Raw genomic sequence first — 20,149 nt, 5'->3', positions numbered from 1 at the left:
TGACCTTTGTGGCTTTGTTTAATTTTCTAATTTGCATTCCCTGAACCCTATTTATTAGGCAGTCATGGTAGGCAGACTGGGAAAGTGTCTTTTTTTTTTTTTCTGGAGTATAATTGCTTTACATACAATGTTGTATTTAGTTTCTGCTGTACAACAAAGTGAATCAGCTATGCGTATACATATAACCCCTCTCTTGAGAGTCCCTCCCACTCCCCCTATCCCACCCCTCTGGTCAGCACAGAGCACAGAGCTGAGCTCCCTGTCCTATACAGCAGCTTCCCACTAGCTACCTGTTTTACATTTGGTACTTGTATATATGTCAATGCTACTCTCTCAATTCGTATCCCCCCCCACCCCCACCACTCCCGGGTCCACAAGTCTGTTCTCTACGTCTGTCTCTTTTTCCACCCTGCAAATAGGTTCATCAGTACTGGGAAAGTGTCTTGTGAAACCACACTAGAATTAAGGCTAGAGAGGAATTCCCTGGCGGTCCAGTGGTTACGACTCCACGCTTCCACTGTAGGGGGCCTGGGTTCAATCCCTGGTCTGAGAACTAACATCCTGCATGCCACATGGCGTGGCCCAAAAAAAAAAAAAAAAGAAAGAAAGAAGGCTGGAGAAGAGAGAGGCTGAAATTTGGAACATGGTGTAGGGAAAGAACAAAGAACATAGGGCTGTGAAGTCAGACGGACTATGATTCCTGACCCTGTCACTAGCAAACCTCAATTCTGTCATCTACAAATTGAGGATGATCAGCATTGGTCACTGTTTTCCCACAGGGTGGGAAGGACTCCTAGAATGATATGAGGAAGTGCCTCATTGTGAAGATCCTACATGAGGTCACAGAAGCAAAGCACCCAACACAGGGTCTCACGCAAACCAAGCGCTCCATGAACATCCTTGCTCTCCCCTTCCTTTCTTCCAGAGTAATCTCCTCAACAGCCACTGTGGGCTACGAGAGCTTGGAAAGGTGAGGAGGATCCAAGGGCTGCTGGTCTGAGACTGGCTGTCTCCTGCACATGTTATCTTTTCTCTCCTCCCTGCCTGCCAAAGGCAAACAAGAATGAAATGATAACAGGCATAGGCATTGAAGCAAAACAGGTCACAGGAATAAGATAATGCACTCAAGGACAAATAAAAGTTACCTGTAGCTGGGCCCAGAATAGGTAAGTAAAAAGTCTAGGGAAGTAGAGAAGGTATTTCCTATTTTATAGGGAATAGGCTTTTCAAATATTATCACCAATGTGAAAACTCACAAACACATACACTCGTGTGGCTTTAATATTCTCTTTGCTATTTCGGTTGACTGCACAAAGTGGGAACTCTGTAAGTTATGGATGCAAGCTTTTGAAAAAGTGCTTTAAAATACAGCATAGGGCTTCCCTGGTGGCACAGTGGTTGAGAATCTGCCTGCCAATGCAGGGGACATGGGTTCGAGCCCTGGTCTGGGAGGATCCCACATGCCGCGGAGCAACTGGGCCCATGAGCCACAACTACTGAGCCTGCGCGTCTGGAGCTTGTGCTCCGCAACAAGAGAGGCCGCGACCCCGCTCGCCACAACTAGAGAAAGCCCACGCACAGAAACGAAGACCCAACACAGCCAAAAGTAAATGAATAAATAAATAAATAAAATTTAAAAATATATATATATAGTACAAATTGATGATGTCTAGGCAAATATGTTTAGCCTTGTTACAACTGTACTTATAATGACTGGCTATGCAAGGTTGTGTGTGCATATGGACGAGACTAGAGGAAAGGTACTTGGGGAAAAAAACAGCTGCTTCATTAGGATGATCGAATTGCCTTACTCAGTGGCTAGAACCTAATAGATGTTTAATATTTGTCCAGTGAGTGAGAAGACTTGATTTTCCATATATTATAACTGTGAATATTTATCTCCCTTTGTTAGCCAACCATTCAGAGATAATGTTGCCTCTTTTTGACATTATTTTGTTGTTTTACTTTTTTTTCCCTTCACCTAATGTAATTCTATCTCTAAAGAAAACTGGTATAAACAGAAAAGCTTGCAGAGTCTAAGAATATGGGGCTTAGTAGACAGAAATGATACATTTCTGCATTTCTGATCTCCAAAGTCAGGAGAAATGTTTGTAGATAAACAGAAGACCTGATTTGTATTCATTAATCAGCCAAGTGTCCTTAGGGAAAATAACCCCTCAGGGCCTCAGTTGACAGATCTGTGAATAGGGTTAGACAGATGACCACCTACAGGTCTGTCAGTTACTTTAAATGTTAAATGTCAAGATAAAACATGCTGGGCCAATTAAGACAGATGAGCCCTCCAAAGAATTAATATTTGAAAACTTTATTTTCTCAAATGAGCACCGACACAGATTGGAAATATGACAGAAACAATGCACTTTTCTCTAATATTGAATCACTATGTACAAATACAGGAAAAGGTGAAGACAAATTACTTGAAAATAATTATCTTTGTTATTGAAGCAAAGTGACCTGAAAATGCCACTGAAAAAAATTTTTAATTAAAAAAAAAAAAAGAAAAACAAAACCCAAACCCAACAAATACAGTTTGTAAACACAAGCATAAATAGAATCTGTATTGAAAGATAGTCTCTGCAGGTTGGAAAAGGGAACTGACTCTCACTTTCACCAAAATGTTATACAAAAACACATGGACAGATAGAATTTGGTAATATGAAAACAGCTTGTTTCTTCTTGGCTTTACCTTTCACTGCTGGCCAATTTCACGACTGTATTTTATTTTTAAATATTAAATATCTCTTTCCTTGAACTAGACCACTAGCATGTTTTCTCATTTGAGCAGACTCTTTTTTAAAACATGTAACATGATTGTGTTCAAGATTTGATTTCCCAGCCTCTTCCTGAACCTGAGGCAATCTGACCTTAAAAAAAAAAAAAAAAAAAGGTGTTTACCTCCAAGGTATGTGTATTATTTTATTGACGTTCTTTCTACCCAAACCAGTTTAATGTTTAACATGATGTGGCTTCCACAACAGCTGGAGCCCTGGGTTCATGATGAATACACTCACATCTCAGTGAGAAACACAGCTTTGACTCTGCTTGATCTTCACAACAACAGATTTCCTTTACAGTCTGTAAAAGTTGAGCACACAAAGAAAGACAAAGGAGCAAACAGGCAACAGCTCCATGCTCAGGAAAACAAAATCCTCGAGGGTTGTGCTGTTGGTCCACTCAGAAACAAAACCACCAGAGAAAAAGAGAAGAAAAATCTTATGTGCCCAAGGTGTAAACTGTAGGTACAGTGTCCCCAATAAAAACAAAAACAGGAGGCACAATCCAAAGTGCTTTACACACACACACACACACACACACACACACACACACACACACACACACACACAAATTAAAAACAAGACTCCAAGACTCCAATCTGTTGGAAATTCTTCTAACAAGAGGAATCACTCTAATTTGTTACTAAATTTATTTGATTTTATCTATTTTCTTTTCTAGCCAATAGTGGTGCAAGAAAATATTTCACTTCTCAACTTGGTAATGTACTGCAGAGTCTGTTCCATTGGGAAGAAATGCAGAGAGGCATTGCTTTATTGCCTCTGTCCAGACTAAAGTAATGGAGATCTTTTTTTTTCTTTTTTCTTTTTTAAGAGTATATTGGTGATCACTGTTTCCCTTAAGATATACTTCAAGAAATGCAGAGGAAACCACAGCATTTAAAAATGAAAATAAAAAGTGCTCTCAGGGGATCTGAGAAAACAGCACCAAATATATTATTTAAAAAATTAAATATTATTTACAGAAGTATATTTCACAAGCAACTGCTTCTTATATATCCACTTGAAAATCTTTTTGTCAAGGGGACACCTCTCTTTTACACACTGATCCACCAGTAAAGATTTACTCTGCTGTCAGGGGAACTGGGGGAGCACGCAGGCAGGCCCAGCTGACGACAGGTTGACATCAGCAGCCTGAGACTAACACCCCGACCGGGAGGCTGGGTGTAATCCAGGACCGCCGAGGCCGTATGACCTAGGGAGGTACAGGGGAGATGGAACTAGAGTCTGCCGGTTGGACTTCAGTTGAAAATGAAGGCAGCTGCTGGCTGAGGTATAAAACTTCTTCTGAACCTCAGTATAACTAAAAGGTTGTATACCTTTTCCTTTCTCACTTCTTCTCGCCTTCCCTACTCCCTGCACCCCACGCTAGCTTTATCATTGAACTCCAATTCCCCGAACCTCCCAGGGGTGAATGGATGAGGTCTTTGGTTATGCTCTGAGTCAATAATTTGGTGAGGAAATTAAGAAATGAACTGACTGAGGCCTTGAGTTGATGCATCTCCATCACTCAGCTGCGGTCTCTCCAATACTATAGACGGTAGATAGACAAGCCATGAATGAAGCTGAAGTTATAAGAAGCACTTTTGGTTGACACAAAGGGAATGCCTAATGAGTTGGGTTTTCTTCCCCTGTTGCAACATTCTGCTCAGATCTCTGGCACCAAGTACGGTGCCATGCGCCCATTGGATGTTCAAGGGATAGTAATTGAAAAAAATACCAGAACCAGGGTCTAACTGGAGCCTGCTCTGATCTATGTAAGAGTCAGAGGCCCCATCCCCACAGACACAGTGGCACATCAGTCTCCTCTGCCCCTTGAAAATTCTAGGGGACCTCATGTCCGGTTTCTATGTCACCACGCTCCGTTTTTACACACCTACCCATGTCCTCCCCAACCCCCCATACCGTCTTCTTTTTATGCAAAGGATTATCAATAGCCAGGACATTTCCTGAGTCAAGGGGCTAATCAAAATACAGAAATGATTTTGTTATCCCTTCAGCAGGGATGGGGAGGGCAACCCATGATTTCTATGCTGGCAAGCCAGCTTAGGAATGTGAAAGTTGAATTTTTTTTTTTTTTTTTTTTTTTAATTGAGATCTGGGGCCTGGGAGCCAGAGGAACTATTTCTCTGGGATCGGAAATGAAAAGACTTCTTCTGAACCTCAGTCTGCTTTCTAGTAACGTGGAGAGAACAACTTAATCTCCCAGGCTACTAAAAGCACCAAAAGATGTGGGCAAGAAGCCTTCGGGAACAAAAGATTTGTAAGAATCCTCTTTGTCTTACAGAAGCTGTCTGCTGCTAAACGTGGGGCTGGGCAGGACCACACCCATCTCAGCCCCTGTTCCACAATCAGCACACAGAAACTCAAAAAGGCATTTCCACAACAGACTCGCCCCCTCTGGGAATTTGGCTCAATTCTGAAAATGTCCTGGGTTGGCCGCTTTAATCTTGGTTAAGAATTTTACAGGTTCTCATCTCCATGAACTCACTCTTTTGTGACTTCTAAGGTGAATTTTCCTATGGGATCAGCCTACTTGGGGAATGAGGTGCTGAGAATTACCTAACATAACCTACACCTATCTTAGCAATAATAATATTTTCAGTCTAAGCAGTGAAATTAACTCAGTTAAATGAGTTTCGGTCATGCACCGCGTACTGGCTAAATTGCTGTACAACAGACTTCACAGTGTTGATTAAACGTAACAAACGCCTCTCTCTCTCAAGAGCCTTACAGGGATTTGTTCTCCACTTCCCTAATATAATGAACTTTGGATGGGGAGGCGGGGAGTGGGGTGTAACACTGGAATTTATAACTTGCCGTTTGACATCAAATCTGAGACCTTCCCATCGCTGGATCCCATTGACAGATTTGTCTCCACACAACACATTCAAGTAAAAGAGAATAGCTAGGGGCATGAGGAATCTACCGGCCAGGTTATCACTAAGCTCGAAGCCTTGGGACTTTGTTTTCCACGATCTACAATGATAGAACTGGAGAAAAACACCCCAAACTCTACGTACAAAGAATTGCTGATCTCGGTGAAGCCATTGCATACCAAAGAAGAAAGATGCACTTAACCTGTTATGGTTCAAACCTGAACTATTCCCGGCACTGCCCCGCCCCACCCTCCCTTCCTTACCACAATGCTCTTCTCTTACTAAGGTTCAGAAAAAAAGGTCAGTCAGAACTGCTAACTGGTTCTACTTTTTATTTTCTCTGGCCCAATATCAGAGCCATTTCTGCAGGAGCTCCTAAGCTGCATCCCCCTTTTGTTCCCTGTTATCCTCAATCACTGATTTTACTTGGTTGCTGGTCAAAGCCTTTGGGACGTTTGGCTCTTGCACCCATTGCAAATGGCAGTCCCCTCTCCTGTCACCTACAGTGGCTGAAGAGGCAAAGATGATTACCCAGAGGAACAGTGTGGCATCAGAGTCATCAAAACCATCTGGGCTTTTCCCGAGTCACTCATTGCTGCCAGGACACTCCCCAGCTCGGCCCAGGGGAACCAGGCCGGCCCCTGCCCTGCCAGCTACAATTAGGGCCACTTCTTGTGCTCATTTGCTAACCTGGCACATTTGGTGTCAGGAACAGAAGCTTCGGATCAGAGAGAATGCAGTCATGAGGTATTTTTTTTTTTTCTCTTTGTCCTTTTAGACAAGTCGATTATTTCAAGCCTAAGTTCCCAGGTCTCCAGGCGCAGCACAAGTTTGTTCCTACCTCTACCCTCCCGTCCCCTACCCACCCGGGACCCTCCTGGTTCCCCTCTTCCTCACACCCCTGTGCTGTGCCACTGTCCTCCTGACAAGAGGCCATCGGGCAGCTCTTCAAGGGCCCTGGGGCCTTTATCAAAGTGGGCTGCCGCCATGCGGGCAGGCATCTGTTCCTTTTGTTGTTTTGCTTTCAGCCAACACTAGAACAGAGAGAGAAGCCAGGATCAACTCACAAACAGACACAAAGCAAAGAGACAGAGAGACAGCATTTTAGAGGCTGGTCACCAGGAAGATGGTGGCAGGGGGGGAGCATGCCCCAGATGGCAAGGCCCCTAAACGGATGGAACCAAGTGTTCAGTCACGCTCTCACGCTTGGGCAGAATGTTCGGTTGGATGGCGTTCACGTGGACACTGGGGTGGGCAGACGCTCTCCAGTCAGTCCCAGCCATTGTCTTTGATCATGTGTGCCAGCTCAATGATGTATTTGCCTTCTTTATATTTCTGGCTGCTTTCAAAGGCGTGTTCCTAGGAAACACAAAGGAAGAGAAAAGACACTGAATGACCAAAGACAAGCAGATGACTTTTGGAGCGTAGGGGCCAAGGCGGGGCCAACGACAGGTATCAGGACCACTGAAGTCTGGCTCTGGCGTCACCCAGACTCACTGAGAATTCCTACCACTCAGCACACTATGTCCCCTTGGCTTAACTGCAGCACTGACTGAGGGATCAGCAGGACTTTCTCAATATTTACAATAGAATTTAAATAGTTTTAAATTTAAATGTTCTGAATTTAAATATTCTAAATATGTTCTCAGTATTTGCAAGAGCATTTCTTCAGGATCTTTGCTCATTCAAGTCTCTGGCCAAACGTCCCCATCTCAGTAAGGTCTTTACTGAAAATCACAACTTCCCAGGCAGCAATCCCTCCCTGCCCCCCTCTTTTCCTGCTTTATTTTTCTCCACAGCACTTACCACATTCAAACATGCAGTATAACTTGCATATCTATTTTGTGTTTTGTCTGTCTCCCACTACCACAAGATAAACTTCATGTTTTGTTCATTGACAGATCCATCTATGTGTGTGTGTGTCTGTGTGTGTGTGTAAAATCTTAGGGGCACTTGGTTTCTGATGTTTACCAAAAATCTGCCCTACGGAGGTATCCATAAAGTTTCTGTGTCATTATTTTATTTTATTATTATTTTTTGGCCGGTCTGTGTGGCTTCTGGGATCTTAGTTCCCCGACCAGAGATTAAACTCGAGCCCTCGGCAGTGAAAGCCCGGAGTCCTAAACACTGGATTGCCAGGGAATTCCCACTGTGTCATTATTTTAAAGTGTGCTTGTTAGGCTTAGAGAAAAGACATTCAGGGACAGGAACAAAATAGATTGTGAGGCCAAACAGGTCTCTCTTTTAATTCTTATCTTGCTATTTCCATGTCAGATGTGTTAAGTTTGTTTTTCCGTCATTGCTTTTCTCCAGGGAAAAAGGAGCTGTATGAACTCCAGGCTGAAGAACCTGGCAGCCCTTGAGCCCTACCCAGCTGCCAGGCCTCCAGAGAAGGGCAAACCCGCTGGGAGGTTACCACCTGAAACTTACAGCACTGCAGGCTCTCCCAGCTAATAAGCCCCACAGAAATAAGTCCTGCATAGGTGTAGGATCAAGGTGACATTCTATTTGCAGACACAGATACAAAAAACCATCTTGGTATATCATCTGAAAAACACTGGGTATAAGGGTCATCAGATGGCAAAGCTCAATGTGCAGAGCAGTGGACATCAGCTCTCCCTCCCGAGTCCCTAAATTAGGAAGGAGTTAAATAAATCCTACAGTCGATAGATTCTGGGCAGCATTTGTATGGACTGTATCTTCTGTTCTAGAGCTCAGGGGCTCCGGGTCTCAGAACAAGAGTTCAGACTAGCCTCTTGTTGAGAGAGGAATCATTCCACATAGCGGAGAGGGGAGGGGCACCGAGAGAAAGTGCAAACACACCACACACATACAAGAGCTGTGGGCTCAGCAGTAATTTCCCTGACACCTCATTATTCCCCGGCTCCGTCTGTGTGTGTGTCTCTGTGTGTGTGTGTGTGTGTGTGTGTGATGTGTACACAACCAGAGGAATGTGGTTTGGGAATAGGACCTATTGTTCCATAGGAGTGTATTCAGGATAGAGAGGAGGAAAAAACAAAACTAGCAAAGTGACAGTGTGTCTGTCCCTATTAAACAAAAAAAGAAGAAAGGAAAAAGTCAACACCCCCCAAGCCACAGGGCACTTGCAAAATGTCACAACTGGATTCCAGTAGACAGCGCTAGATCTGGAATTGAAACAAACATCCCCCCTAAACCCCACGTCTACTGCTTCCTAGCATCAGAAGCATCATTTAAGCATCTGACTTCCTTTTACAATTTACAAAATTATAAACTTTCTATTTACAAAATTGGGATAATCACAAGTACTTCACAGGGTTATTATAAGGGTCGGAAGGGATAATAGAATGAAAGGTTGGAGCACTGGGCCTGGCATGTGAGAGGTGATCAATGAATGTTTGGGGAGATGGATGTTCCTCTGTTGTCCTGTCCAGCTGTTGTAACTTCACCTGTGGTTTTCCCCCTTGGTATCATGACTATAAACACCCTGAGGGCAAGAACTAGATCTCATTCACTTTTGTATCCAGCACAAAGGTTCTTAATAAAGCTTTGTCAAAGGACTGAATCATTTTACCTGAAGAAAGGAGCAAAACCAGCCAAGTCAGATTTATCTTCTGTATATAAATCCAGCACATGTTCAAGGAATAAGACAGCCAAGAAGTTGGGAAACAAAGCAGCAGCAGAACACTTTTGGATAATCAAAACCAGAACTGTGGCCCCCAGGTCACTCAGAGGGGTCCAGTGGCCATACAGGGGGAGAAGGGCCAAGGCCAGTTTCTCCCGTAGGAAGCTGTGGTTAAACCCTCTTGGTATCATGAAACACAGTGTCCAGGTTTTTTCGTTCTCATTCTGAACATTTCAAGGAAGACGTGAAAAGATGGAATCTAAAGGCCATGCTGCTGCACTGCAGACTCCACCGGCAGCTGTTTTTTAGATCTGCACTTTTTTTTTTTTTTTTTTGGCCAAGCCACGGAGCTTGTGGGATCTCAGTTCTCCACCCAGGGACTGAAACCAGGCCATGGCAGTGAAAGCCCGGAATCCTAACCACTAGGCCACCAGGTAACTCCCCAAGATCTGCACATTTTTGAACTTTATTTTTTTATTTTTTATTTTTATTTTATTTTATTTTTTTTTTGTGGTACGCGGGCCTCTCACTGTTGTGGCCTCTCCCGTTGTGGAGCACAGGCTCCGGACGTGCAGGCTCCGCGGCCATGGCTCACGGGCCCAGCCGCTCCGCGGCATGTGGGATCTTCCCGGACCGGGGCACGAACCCGCGTCCCCTGCATCGGCAGGCGGACTCTCAACCACTGCGCCACCAGGGAAGCCCCTGAACTTTATTTAAATGGAATCATACTTTCATGTCTGGCTTCTTTGGTTCAACATCTTTTTTCACATACACTCATATTTTTAGAGCAGTTTTAGGTCCATCACAAAAAGGAGCACGAGGCACAGAGATTTCCCCTGTGCTCCCTGCTCCCACATATGCACGAGCTCCCCCACTATCAAAGTCCTGCAGAGTGGGGCATTTACTGCAGTCAACAAACCTACACTGATGTGTGCTCATCACTCTGTGGGCGGTTCTGACTACTCCTTCAGGCTCCTTCCCAAGGCTAGCTAACGGCAGGTCCTATGAGCCAGCCCCACACTGATGCTCTGCAATGGACAGGACAGGGAATTTGAAGCATTTTATATGGAATAAATTGCCCTCCCAGAAACAGGAAGACTCATTTTTCAATATTCCCACAATGAGAGAGAGGACAGAGAAAAGCACTGTGAAAAGATCTGCCAATAATATAATAACAATAATACAAGTTGACTTTCACTGAACACATATACGTCCTCTCACCCTGGCAAGGGACCGCCTACTCTCCTAGGTACCAAGGAGATGTTAAAAATATCTGTTGAGTCAAACAGTGCAGGAATAAATGTCCAGTTGGGCAGGTCCAGCCATGACTATATCTGACAGTGGACATTAATTAACACAATATTTGATGATGCCTAGCACAGGGTCTGGGACCTAAGAGATGTTTTGGGGACATTTACTGGAGCATCAAAGAACATGGGCTCTGCAGTCGGACCACCACCTGGACTGCTATCCTCATTTGGCCATGTAATGGCTAGACAACACTGGACATACTATTAACCTCCCTAAGCCTCAGTTTCCTCATCTGTAAACTAGGGATTAAAATGGGTAAATCCTTATCCTCTAAGGATTCTGCAAAGAGTAAATAAAATAATGTACGTCTGGAACGCAGTAAGTTGTCAGGAAATGTTATGTGCCATTGTTATTATTACCATTACTATTATTATTATTAATTAAATTGAGAGGGTGTGTGTGTGTGCGCGCACGCATGTATCAGGAGCAGGTGAAGAAAGGAGTAGGAGGGGTGGACTGTCAGTGAAAAGGGGATGAGTGTGGCAAGCAGAAGTGTGCCAGGAACTGCTCTTTGAGCTCAGTTTCCCATCCTGGTCAAAGATAATCCCACAAGGCCACGGGAGGCAAGCTGAAGAAAACATTCTTCTAATGTGTGGCTCTCAGCTAGTTCCTTCATGGCCCTCTCTCCACCAGTCAGACTCCTTGGTACTTACATATTTCCAGCCCAGAGTGGTTTTGCAGTTTTCACAGTAAATGTCTGCGACGGCGTGCAGTCCTGTTAGCAACACGCGCTCTTCTGCCGGCCCGCAGCCCACGTTAACTCTGTGCCAAGGGACAGAGAGAGAGAGCGGGGCGTCAGGCACATGCTCACCATCAGTTGTTCAAGCTGGACTTCCAGCAAAAAATTAACTGAGTACAGCTGCCTGAAGGGAAGCCAGCACTGAGAAGAGCATCATCTCTAACTGAAACCAGGAATAACCTCCCAAAAGGTAGCCACATGGAAACGTCTCCGTTGAGATGCATTTCAGATCTGCAAGCTCTGATTCAATGAGTCTACTAGAAGAAGTCTTTTATGGTTGAGACTTTGCTCAGAATTTTTCTAACAAATGCTTTTAGCCTTGTGATTTAAGGGGACAAACCGACAACCACACCGAAGTCCACAGCCACGAGCACAGGTCCTCAGAGCTTCCTGAGGACTGACTGCAGCCAGAGATGTCAGTCATGACGGCACAGTCCTGTCCTGATCACAAGGATGGGGGAGCCCCATCTACCAAATACATAGACTCCTTCAGAGAGCACCTATTATTTTAGACTGAACACGCTAGATTTCCATTTTCACAGTTCATCAGGCTTGCTTTCCTAGAGAAAGCTGTACATAAGGCTGAGCGCTGTGGCAGACTGTGCGTCTGTAGGAGGGATGGAGGCTCTTCACTCACTCCACTTTATGAAGGTTCCTCCAACCTTAGTCCTCCAGCAGATCCTGGCGTCCTATGTTCGCCCTCCTTCTCTTCCCCAGAGACACGTCTCAGGTCTAGTTATGAGACCTCCCCGTGTTGAAGCTCTCAGAAGCACTTCAGCTTCTTCCCTAGGAGACTACAGCCCTCTGTACTTACTGGGGGTAGTGACTATATTATTTTTAGCCAAAGATGATGCCACCCCCCAAAGTCCCCAAGGATAACTGGCTACCACTTGTGGTAAATAACGCTCCGTGTGAGTGTGTGTGTGTGTGTGTGTCAGAGAGGACAGGTTCCACTGTTTAATTATCACTGAGCGTTGCTTTTCCCCACCCCTCAAAATTTGCACCGAACAATGGATGTACCATTCAGAGACACTCACACTGAGTTAAAGAGGTATGCTCGTCCTTGACTTCCTTGGAACGACTGAAATGCAAGAAGACAAATCGATAGTTAGAGATCCATTTCACCCACCCATTCGGGAAACCAGCCCCAAAGCACAACAATCATTTGACCTTGCAGGGCTGACACGGCTAAAAGGGAGCAGCGAGCCAGTTAACCCTCCAGCTAGCAGATGGCATGGTGGGAGGAGGAGAAGGCAGAATAAACAGAGCTACAGAGCCCGGGTCAGCCCACACTCGGACTGTTTTCACCAGCCCAGGTAAGAAAATATCATTAATCCACACTGGCCTTTCCTGGACCCACTTGATTTCAGCCACCTGTACTGCCCACAGCTTTCAAGTCGGCTACGGCATGGAAACCAGCACAAGCACCTCTGCTTGCACTCTTGGTTCAACCCTGCAGAAGACAGCAGAGAATCCCCAAGGTAAGAATAAACCACCAAACCCACACTTCGCACAGGTCTTGCTTTCTTGGAGATCCTAACTGCTAGAAGAGTTACCATCCTCCTAAAGGGCAGCTCGAAAGCTCTCCTTTTGAGGTGTAAGCAACTTCATCTCTAGATCACAGGAATGCTCATTAAGCAGTAATCCCACTTTAACTTCTAGCTGAAAGAGGAGCTTCTTTCTTCTGGCTGGAGGATGGCAGGGAACAGGAGCCAGAGCTTGCCGTGCGATTTGGCATCTGCTTCCATGAACACAGGCCCTATCCGTGTTTTCCTCCTCTGGTTACACTGAAACGTCTGGCTGACATGAGCCGTCCATGTACTGCATTTCTGCCTGCATGTTTAATGTGGCCTGACAACTGTACCCTGAATTAAACATCCTGGTCTGCTCTGAAGACCACTCTTAAAATAAACAAACAAACAAATAAAGGACTCTCCCATGACCTCTGCTATTCAGTGGCTGGAGAAGTCTATGGGTGACTGGTTACCAGATGACCAAAGGGTAGGAGAGAACCAGACAGGACACAGATCACTGCCCATGAGACAGCTGCTGTCAGAAGCACAGGACTTTAGGGATCAGTGCTGCCAGCCAGAGAGAAAGGTAAGATTCTTGACTTGTGGAAAAACTGCCTTTGGGGAAGCTAAATTGTTGGTTGCCTCCAACATACAAATGTACCAGAAGCCTTGGCTCCCAGGTGCAGCGCTGAGGAGCAAGCAGATGTTCCCCAGCTGCTGCTCAGGCTGAAACCAGATCTCTTTCCTTTGGGTCTTGAAACATCTCCGGGGAACGTAAGAGCTCCAGGCTAGCACTGAGCATGAATAGGAGTGTCAGTCACAGCCTCGAAACCTGGAACCTGGAAGTCCATGCCAAGTGTTTGGATGAGACAATGTCCCAGCAACACAGACCCTATATTTGGCCAACCCGTTAGTTCAACTTTGGAGCACAAGACATCCAAGCACCGCCAGGATAGCAAAGGCTTCACGATCTGGTCCCACCAACCTCTGCAGTCTCTTCTCTTGCTACTTTCCCACTGTGTCCTTTGCTCTAGTCAGGCCGAACCACTTGCAATTCCTGGAACTTGCATTTCACCAACTCTGACCACCATCTTCCCTGAGATGGGGAGGCTCCTCCACTTGACCCATCCTAAGCCTCAGCTCAGCTTCCTCTCTTTCGTAAAGCTGTCTCTGACCTCCTCAGGAAGAGGTACCCATTGGTACCCATGTACTGGACTCCTCTTGTTCCCTGCCTGTTCCTTTTTCTTAGCTCTTAGCATACTGGATTTAAACTGTCTCTCTGTCTAACTCACTCACTAGATTGTGAGCTCCCTGAAGGCATCAACCATGTCTTCAATCTCTCTCTGAACCCACAACACATAGCATGAATCTGGCATCATTTATAAAATATTTATTGCATGAGTCAATTGCCTCTCATTTCCTTTTTTTTTTCTTTAAATGGCTTTATTGGTGTATATATCTGACATACAATAATAAAGTGTGTATATTTACAGTGTACTATGTGATGCGTTTTGATACCTGCATATACCTGTGGAATCATCACCACAACCAATATTATGGACTATTTGTCACATCCAGAAGGTTCCTCACATCCCTCGGTCCGGCCATCTCTTCTCTCCTCACTCTCTTCCCACTCATCCTCAGGCAGCCACTGCCTCCTGTCACTATAGTTTGTATTTTCCATAATTTTTAATAAATGAAATCATACAGCATGTAGTGTTTCTTGCCTGGCTTCTTTCACACAGCATAATTCTTTAAAGATTCATCTATTTGCTGTATATATCAATAGTTCATTCTCTTTTCATTGCTGAGTCATATTCCAGTCTGTGAATTTACCAGAGTTAATTTATCTTTGGTTTGATTTTTTTTTTTTTTTTTTTTTTTTTTTCTTTTTGCGGTATGCGGGCCTCTCACTGTTGTGGCCTCTCCCCGTTGCGGAGCACAGGCTCCGGACGCGCAGGCCCAGCGGCCATGGCTCACGGGCCCAGCCGCTCCGCGGCATATGGGATCCTCCCAGACCGGGGCACGAACCCGTATCCCCTGCATCGGCAGGCGGACTCTCAACCACTGCGCCACCAGGGAGGCCCTGGTTTGATTTTAATAAGGGATTTGGACTAGTTGACCTCCAAGTCTCCTTCCAGCTCCAAAATTATATTCTCCTATAATTCTGTGGTCCTACGTTATGGATAATTGGGAGTGCCACCCTCGAGGAAACTTCTATCAAGATCTTCAAGTTAGAGCTTAGAAGAAGGTGGTTATGGGAAAACAAATTCTAGAAGAAAGCAGACTGGAAAATGACAACATGAAGTAACACAGCTTCACCATTTATGGCAGGAAAAGACATTCACTTCTCAAAGACTCATAGATCACCTGCTATCTGCTGGGCACAATGGGAATGCAGGGAGAGAGGTAGCACTGTAAAGCTTTTCAGGGCAGCAGTCCCCCCAGAAGGTACACAAGACAATCCTTCAGGGTAGGGGGAAAATACTAGAAATTTTATCTATTTAATTTTATCTTTAAAAAAAAGTTTCACTAAACAGTATTTAGCAATGTTTTCATTTTATATGACCTTTGGAGTTCAGAATTGATATGCCTGTACAAAAATTAAAATGGAGGATATTCAGAAGAAAATGCAGGAGAAAATCTTTGTGGCCTTGCGTTAGAAAAGATTTCTTAGAAGCTACACCAGGAACACAATTTATAAAAGAAAAAACTGCTAAATTTCATCAAAATTTTAAACTTTTGCTCTGAAAAACACTTTTAGGGCTTCCCAGGTGGCGCAGTGGTTGAGGGGTCCGCCTGCCGATGCCGGGGACATGGGTTCGTGTCCCGGTCCGGGAGGATCCCACATGCTGCGGAGCGGCTGGGCCTGTGAGCCATGGCCGCTGAGCCTGCGCGTCCGGAGCCTGTGCTCCGCAACGGGAGAGGCCACAACAGTTAGAGGCCCATGTACTGCAAAACAAACAAACAAACAAACAAACAAAAAAAAAAAACACTTTTAAGAGAATGAAAAGATAAGCCATAGACTGGGAGAAAATATCTACAAATCACTTGTCTAACAAAGGACTTGTATCTAAAATATACAAAGAACTCTCAAAATTCAATAATAAAACAAGAAACCCAATTTTAAAATGGGCAAAGATTTGAACAGACTTCACCAAATATAAACAGATGGGAAACAGACCCATGAAAAGATGCTCAACATCACTAGTCATTAGGGGAATGCAAATTGAAAAACATAATTAAGATATCACTATACACATATTAAAATGGTCCAAAAAAAATTTTTAAGTGACAAAACTAAGTGCACTCAAGAATGTCTAGCAACTGGAATTCAGACATTGCAAAATGGCACAGCCATTTGGATAAGAGTTTGGCAGTTTCAATTACTCAAACGAAATGAAAACCTATGTAAATACACATAACATGGATGAATCTGAAATGCTTTAGCTAAGAAGATCATTGGTTGCCAAAGGTTATAGGTAAGGGGAAAGTGTGACTACATAGGGGTAACACAGGAGTTGGAATTTTCTTATCTTGATTTCAGCGGTGCATAAGACTATGCATTTGTCAAAACTCATTGGATTTTTTAATTTTTAATTTTACATACAGTAAAATCACTCTTGTTGGTGAAATCCAATAAAAATTTTAAAATAAGCCATCTCTAAACTCTCCTATATCTGAACACCGTACTCCTATATTTGTACAATTAGGAATTGTAAAAAATTTCCTGATCTATTTAAAAGTATTCCAAACAAAGTGCTTCAGAGGAGTTTGAAGTCTCGTTAAAAGGTACTTTTCTAAACTACAAAGTTCAGCAAAAACCTTTGTATAACTGGTGGGTGGGTTGGAAAATGGGGATCATGATTTTTGTAAGCTCAAGGATGCAAATGTTCCATTTGAATCTACCTTTGTAAGGAAGTTTTCATTAAGGGCAACTGTTAAAATGAAGTACAGAAGTATACTCTCCTAGGGACACACCTCTGAATTACTGAATCACAAAGTGATAAACCAAGATTCTTTTTTTTCCTAAAAAGAGAGCATATTCAATCGTATATACCTTCAACAAAATAAGATTAAAAGCAAATTTACAATTGTTTTATTTTTTCTTCCATCCTTTTAAATTACAGAAATTACTAAAATTTTCTAATATTTGTTTATAATGTAGGTATTACATAGCAACACATGTATACCACTTATAAGTAAGTAGACATATTAGGAATACATGCTCAAACACTTTACTGGTAGGGGTATGTGATTTTAAAGGTTTGGAGGTCACTGTTCTGGGGGCTCCAATCTGTTTCAGGCAGGGCCTGAGAGTCACTTTCTCTGGCCTGACACAGATTTGAATTCCTAGAGAGTAGGGTGGGGGAGGGCACATGGCAGGGAAGAGAGTTGCCAGTCAGGCCCAGAGGCGCCTCACAAGGCCACCACGGTTCCTCCTCCAGGCCTATTCTTCGAGAGAGAGTGCTGGCAGAGGTCCACACTCTGCAAAGGGTGCCGAAGCCAATCAGGTCTGTCTCGGAGGCAATACCTACAGAGGTACCTCCCCAGCGACAGTACCTATGAGCCTGTCTCCTCAGCCTGGCACTCAGGACCAGCTGAATCTCTGGGGCAGGATTCTGGAAGCTTTTCCACCGTGGCTTCCACACTGGGCCCCTGCCAAGCCAACATTTATGATGAGAAAAACATTCACAGAGAACAACAGGCATCTTGCAAATAGAGACAAGAATAGCCCGGCTGGGTCGCTGTCTCCTGTGGGCCCAGCCCAGCCTGGCACAACGAGGCACGGTCTGGCGCTCCCTTGAGTGAGGGTGGTACCCAAGGTGGGGAGACTGAAAGGAAGTGAAGGAAGCAATTAGAATGAAGCAAACAGAATCTCAGACCAGGAGATCCCAAACAGACTGTTGGACACATTTGTTTGCTGTCATTACTGCCAGGCAACAAGGCAGCTCTTTTCCATGTTGTGTATCAATGAAGGCTGGTATTCAGGACTCCAGAAAAGGTTTTTTTTTGTTTTTTAAATTATACAAAAACTTTTCTTCTGTCCTTTAAAGGAAGGTAATAGTTCCAGGCCCAGCCCTTCCAGCCAGCTCAAAGGAACGGAAAGGGCTTTGAGTTTCCTGTTTAGTAGCCAAAACCACCGATTTCTGGCCCCTTTGAAAGTCTGGAAGGCAGCAATTCCTTTTCAAAGTAGGAGGACCATTGAAAAAATGAATACTTGTGGGGGGAGGTGGCAACAGAGCAAACATGTGGGTTCCTCCTTCACTTGAACAGGCTCAGGCATGAAGTCCTCCTAGCATGAAGCAGAGCCTCTCAATCTCCTCTCTCTGGGAACGTCAACCATTATCAACCGAGTATGTGCCCCAGGAAGTGCCCAGAGATGAAGGAAGCAGATGCCCACCTGACTACTCAGCTGTAACATCTGGGAGCTAGACAAGCCCTTGCATATCTTCATATGATAAGAGGATCTCATCTTGGCTCAGAAATTCAGGATAAGACCCTGGTTTTACAACTTCAACTTAATAGCTACTTGACCTTGGGAGAATTATTTAGCCTCTCTCGGCTTCCACATGTTTTACATCTGCAGATGGAAACCACGCCTATTTTCCAAGTTGTTGAGAACAAGAAGTAAAACAAGGTAAACAAAAGTGCAGAGTAAAAAGATCAGTTCCCTACCTTTCCTTTTTGGCCTTTTCAGGAGCCTGGAGAAGAGAGAAGAAAAGGTTGACTCTAATCTATTTGGTTCTTCAAACTTCTTTTCTTCAGTGACTTTGGTGTCCCCCTTTCTCTGTATTATGGCATAAGGCCACTCTTCCACTCTTTGTAACTCAATATCCATAAAAATGTAGGGATGGAACTGAAGCTCCCCATGATCCTTTCCACTTGTAATAATATGAGTCTTTTAAAGCACCTAGTGCTTACTTCTCCAACCTACCATCCATAGGCACAGTGTTCATTACATGGGCTTTGAAGAGGCAGGACTGCCAGACTTTGAGCCCCAGCTTGGCCATATACTTGCTATGTTACTAACTTGGTCAAGCCAATTAATTTCTCTGAGACTCAATTTCCAAACCTGTAAAATGGGCACAATAATATAGTATTTACACCCACACCAGATCTGTATAAGAAATAAATGAGATACTATATATGAAAGAGGTAATTCATAAACTTCAAGATATGATAGATAGATAGAACCTTACCATAAAAGTTACCTTTTTAAAAAATTTATTTATTTATTTATTATGGCTGTGCTGGGTCTTCACTGCAGCACGCAGGCTTCCCTAGTTGTGGCATGCGGGCTCTAGAGCACACAGGCTCAGTAGTTGTGGAGCGCAGGCTTAGTTGTGGTATGTGGGATCTTAGTTCCCTGACCAGGGGTCAAACCCGGGCCCCCTGCATTGGGAGCTCAGAGTCTTAACCACTGGGCCACCAGAGAAGTCCCAAAAGTCACTCTTAATGTATACAATTCAGGGGCTCTTGGTATATTCACAAGATTGTGCAACCACACCACTATCTAATTCCAGAGCATTTTCACACTCCAAAAAGAAATCTTGCATCATTACCAGTCACCTTCCATTTCCCCTGTCCCTGGCAATCACAGACCTACTTTCTGTCTCTATGGATTTGCTCAACGTACTATATGCTATACTATGTACCATCTCAGTGAGAAGGTAACAGAGGTATTAGATAGAGATACAATGGAGAATTTGAAAAACTGCTGCCTTGGGGTGTTGGGTAAATACCCCACCTCAACATTTTGCTGGGGAAGGTCAGGGCAGTCCCTTTTCCTTTCTCATTCCTTTCTGCATCCATGGTTAAGCCTGGTGGAGTTTGCTATTCAGGGTCAAAGTAAACCACAGGCTCCATTCCAAAGAGCTGAAACCCAAGCAAAATAATACTGGATCTTGTTTGGATTTCACCCTTGAGGAAGCACATGGAGAAAGTGGGAAGGGTGGTAATAAAGAACAATGAGGGCTTCCCTGGTGGCGCAGTGGTTGAGAGTCCGCCTGCCGATGCAGGGGACACAGGTTCGTGCCCCGGTCCGGGAGGATCCCACATGCCGCGGAGCGGCTGGGCCCGTGAGCCATGGCCGCTGAGCCTGCGCGTCCGGAGCCTGTGCTCCACAACGGGAGAGGCCACAACAGTGAGAGGCCTGCGTACCGCAAAAAAAAAAAAAGAACAATGAAAATGATGAAAACTTCCACAATGAGAACCTGGTGCAGTTTAAAGAAACTGAACAGTGAGCTAAGAGGAAAGAAGATTAAAGGGGATTTCTTCCATCTTCT

The 20,149-nt window shown here is 44.3% G+C and overlaps 1 protein-coding gene across 1 annotated transcript in view; it reads right to left on the bottom strand.

The window, feature by feature from the left end:
- Window positions 1-2,316: 2,316 nt before the first annotated feature.
- Window positions 2,317-20,149, bottom strand: part of YPEL2 (yippee like 2) — a 66,636-nt gene continuing 48,803 nt past the window's right edge. The window contains exons 3-5 of the mRNA XM_081218687.1: window positions 12,384-12,427; window positions 11,261-11,369; window positions 2,317-7,051 (exon numbers count right to left, since the gene is read on the bottom strand). Coding sequence (XP_081074813.1) covers window positions 6,962-7,051; window positions 11,261-11,369; window positions 12,384-12,427 — 243 coding nt within the window. The 3' untranslated portion in view covers window positions 2,317-6,961. The remainder of the gene's footprint in view (window positions 7,052-11,260; window positions 11,370-12,383; window positions 12,428-20,149) is intronic.

This window comes from Mesoplodon bidens (genome assembly GCF_964165515.1).
Source record: "Mesoplodon bidens genome assembly, chromosome: 19".
NCBI lineage: Eukaryota > Metazoa > Chordata > Mammalia > Artiodactyla > Ziphiidae > Mesoplodon > Mesoplodon bidens.
This window is presented reverse-complemented; position numbering and strand designations above follow the sequence as displayed.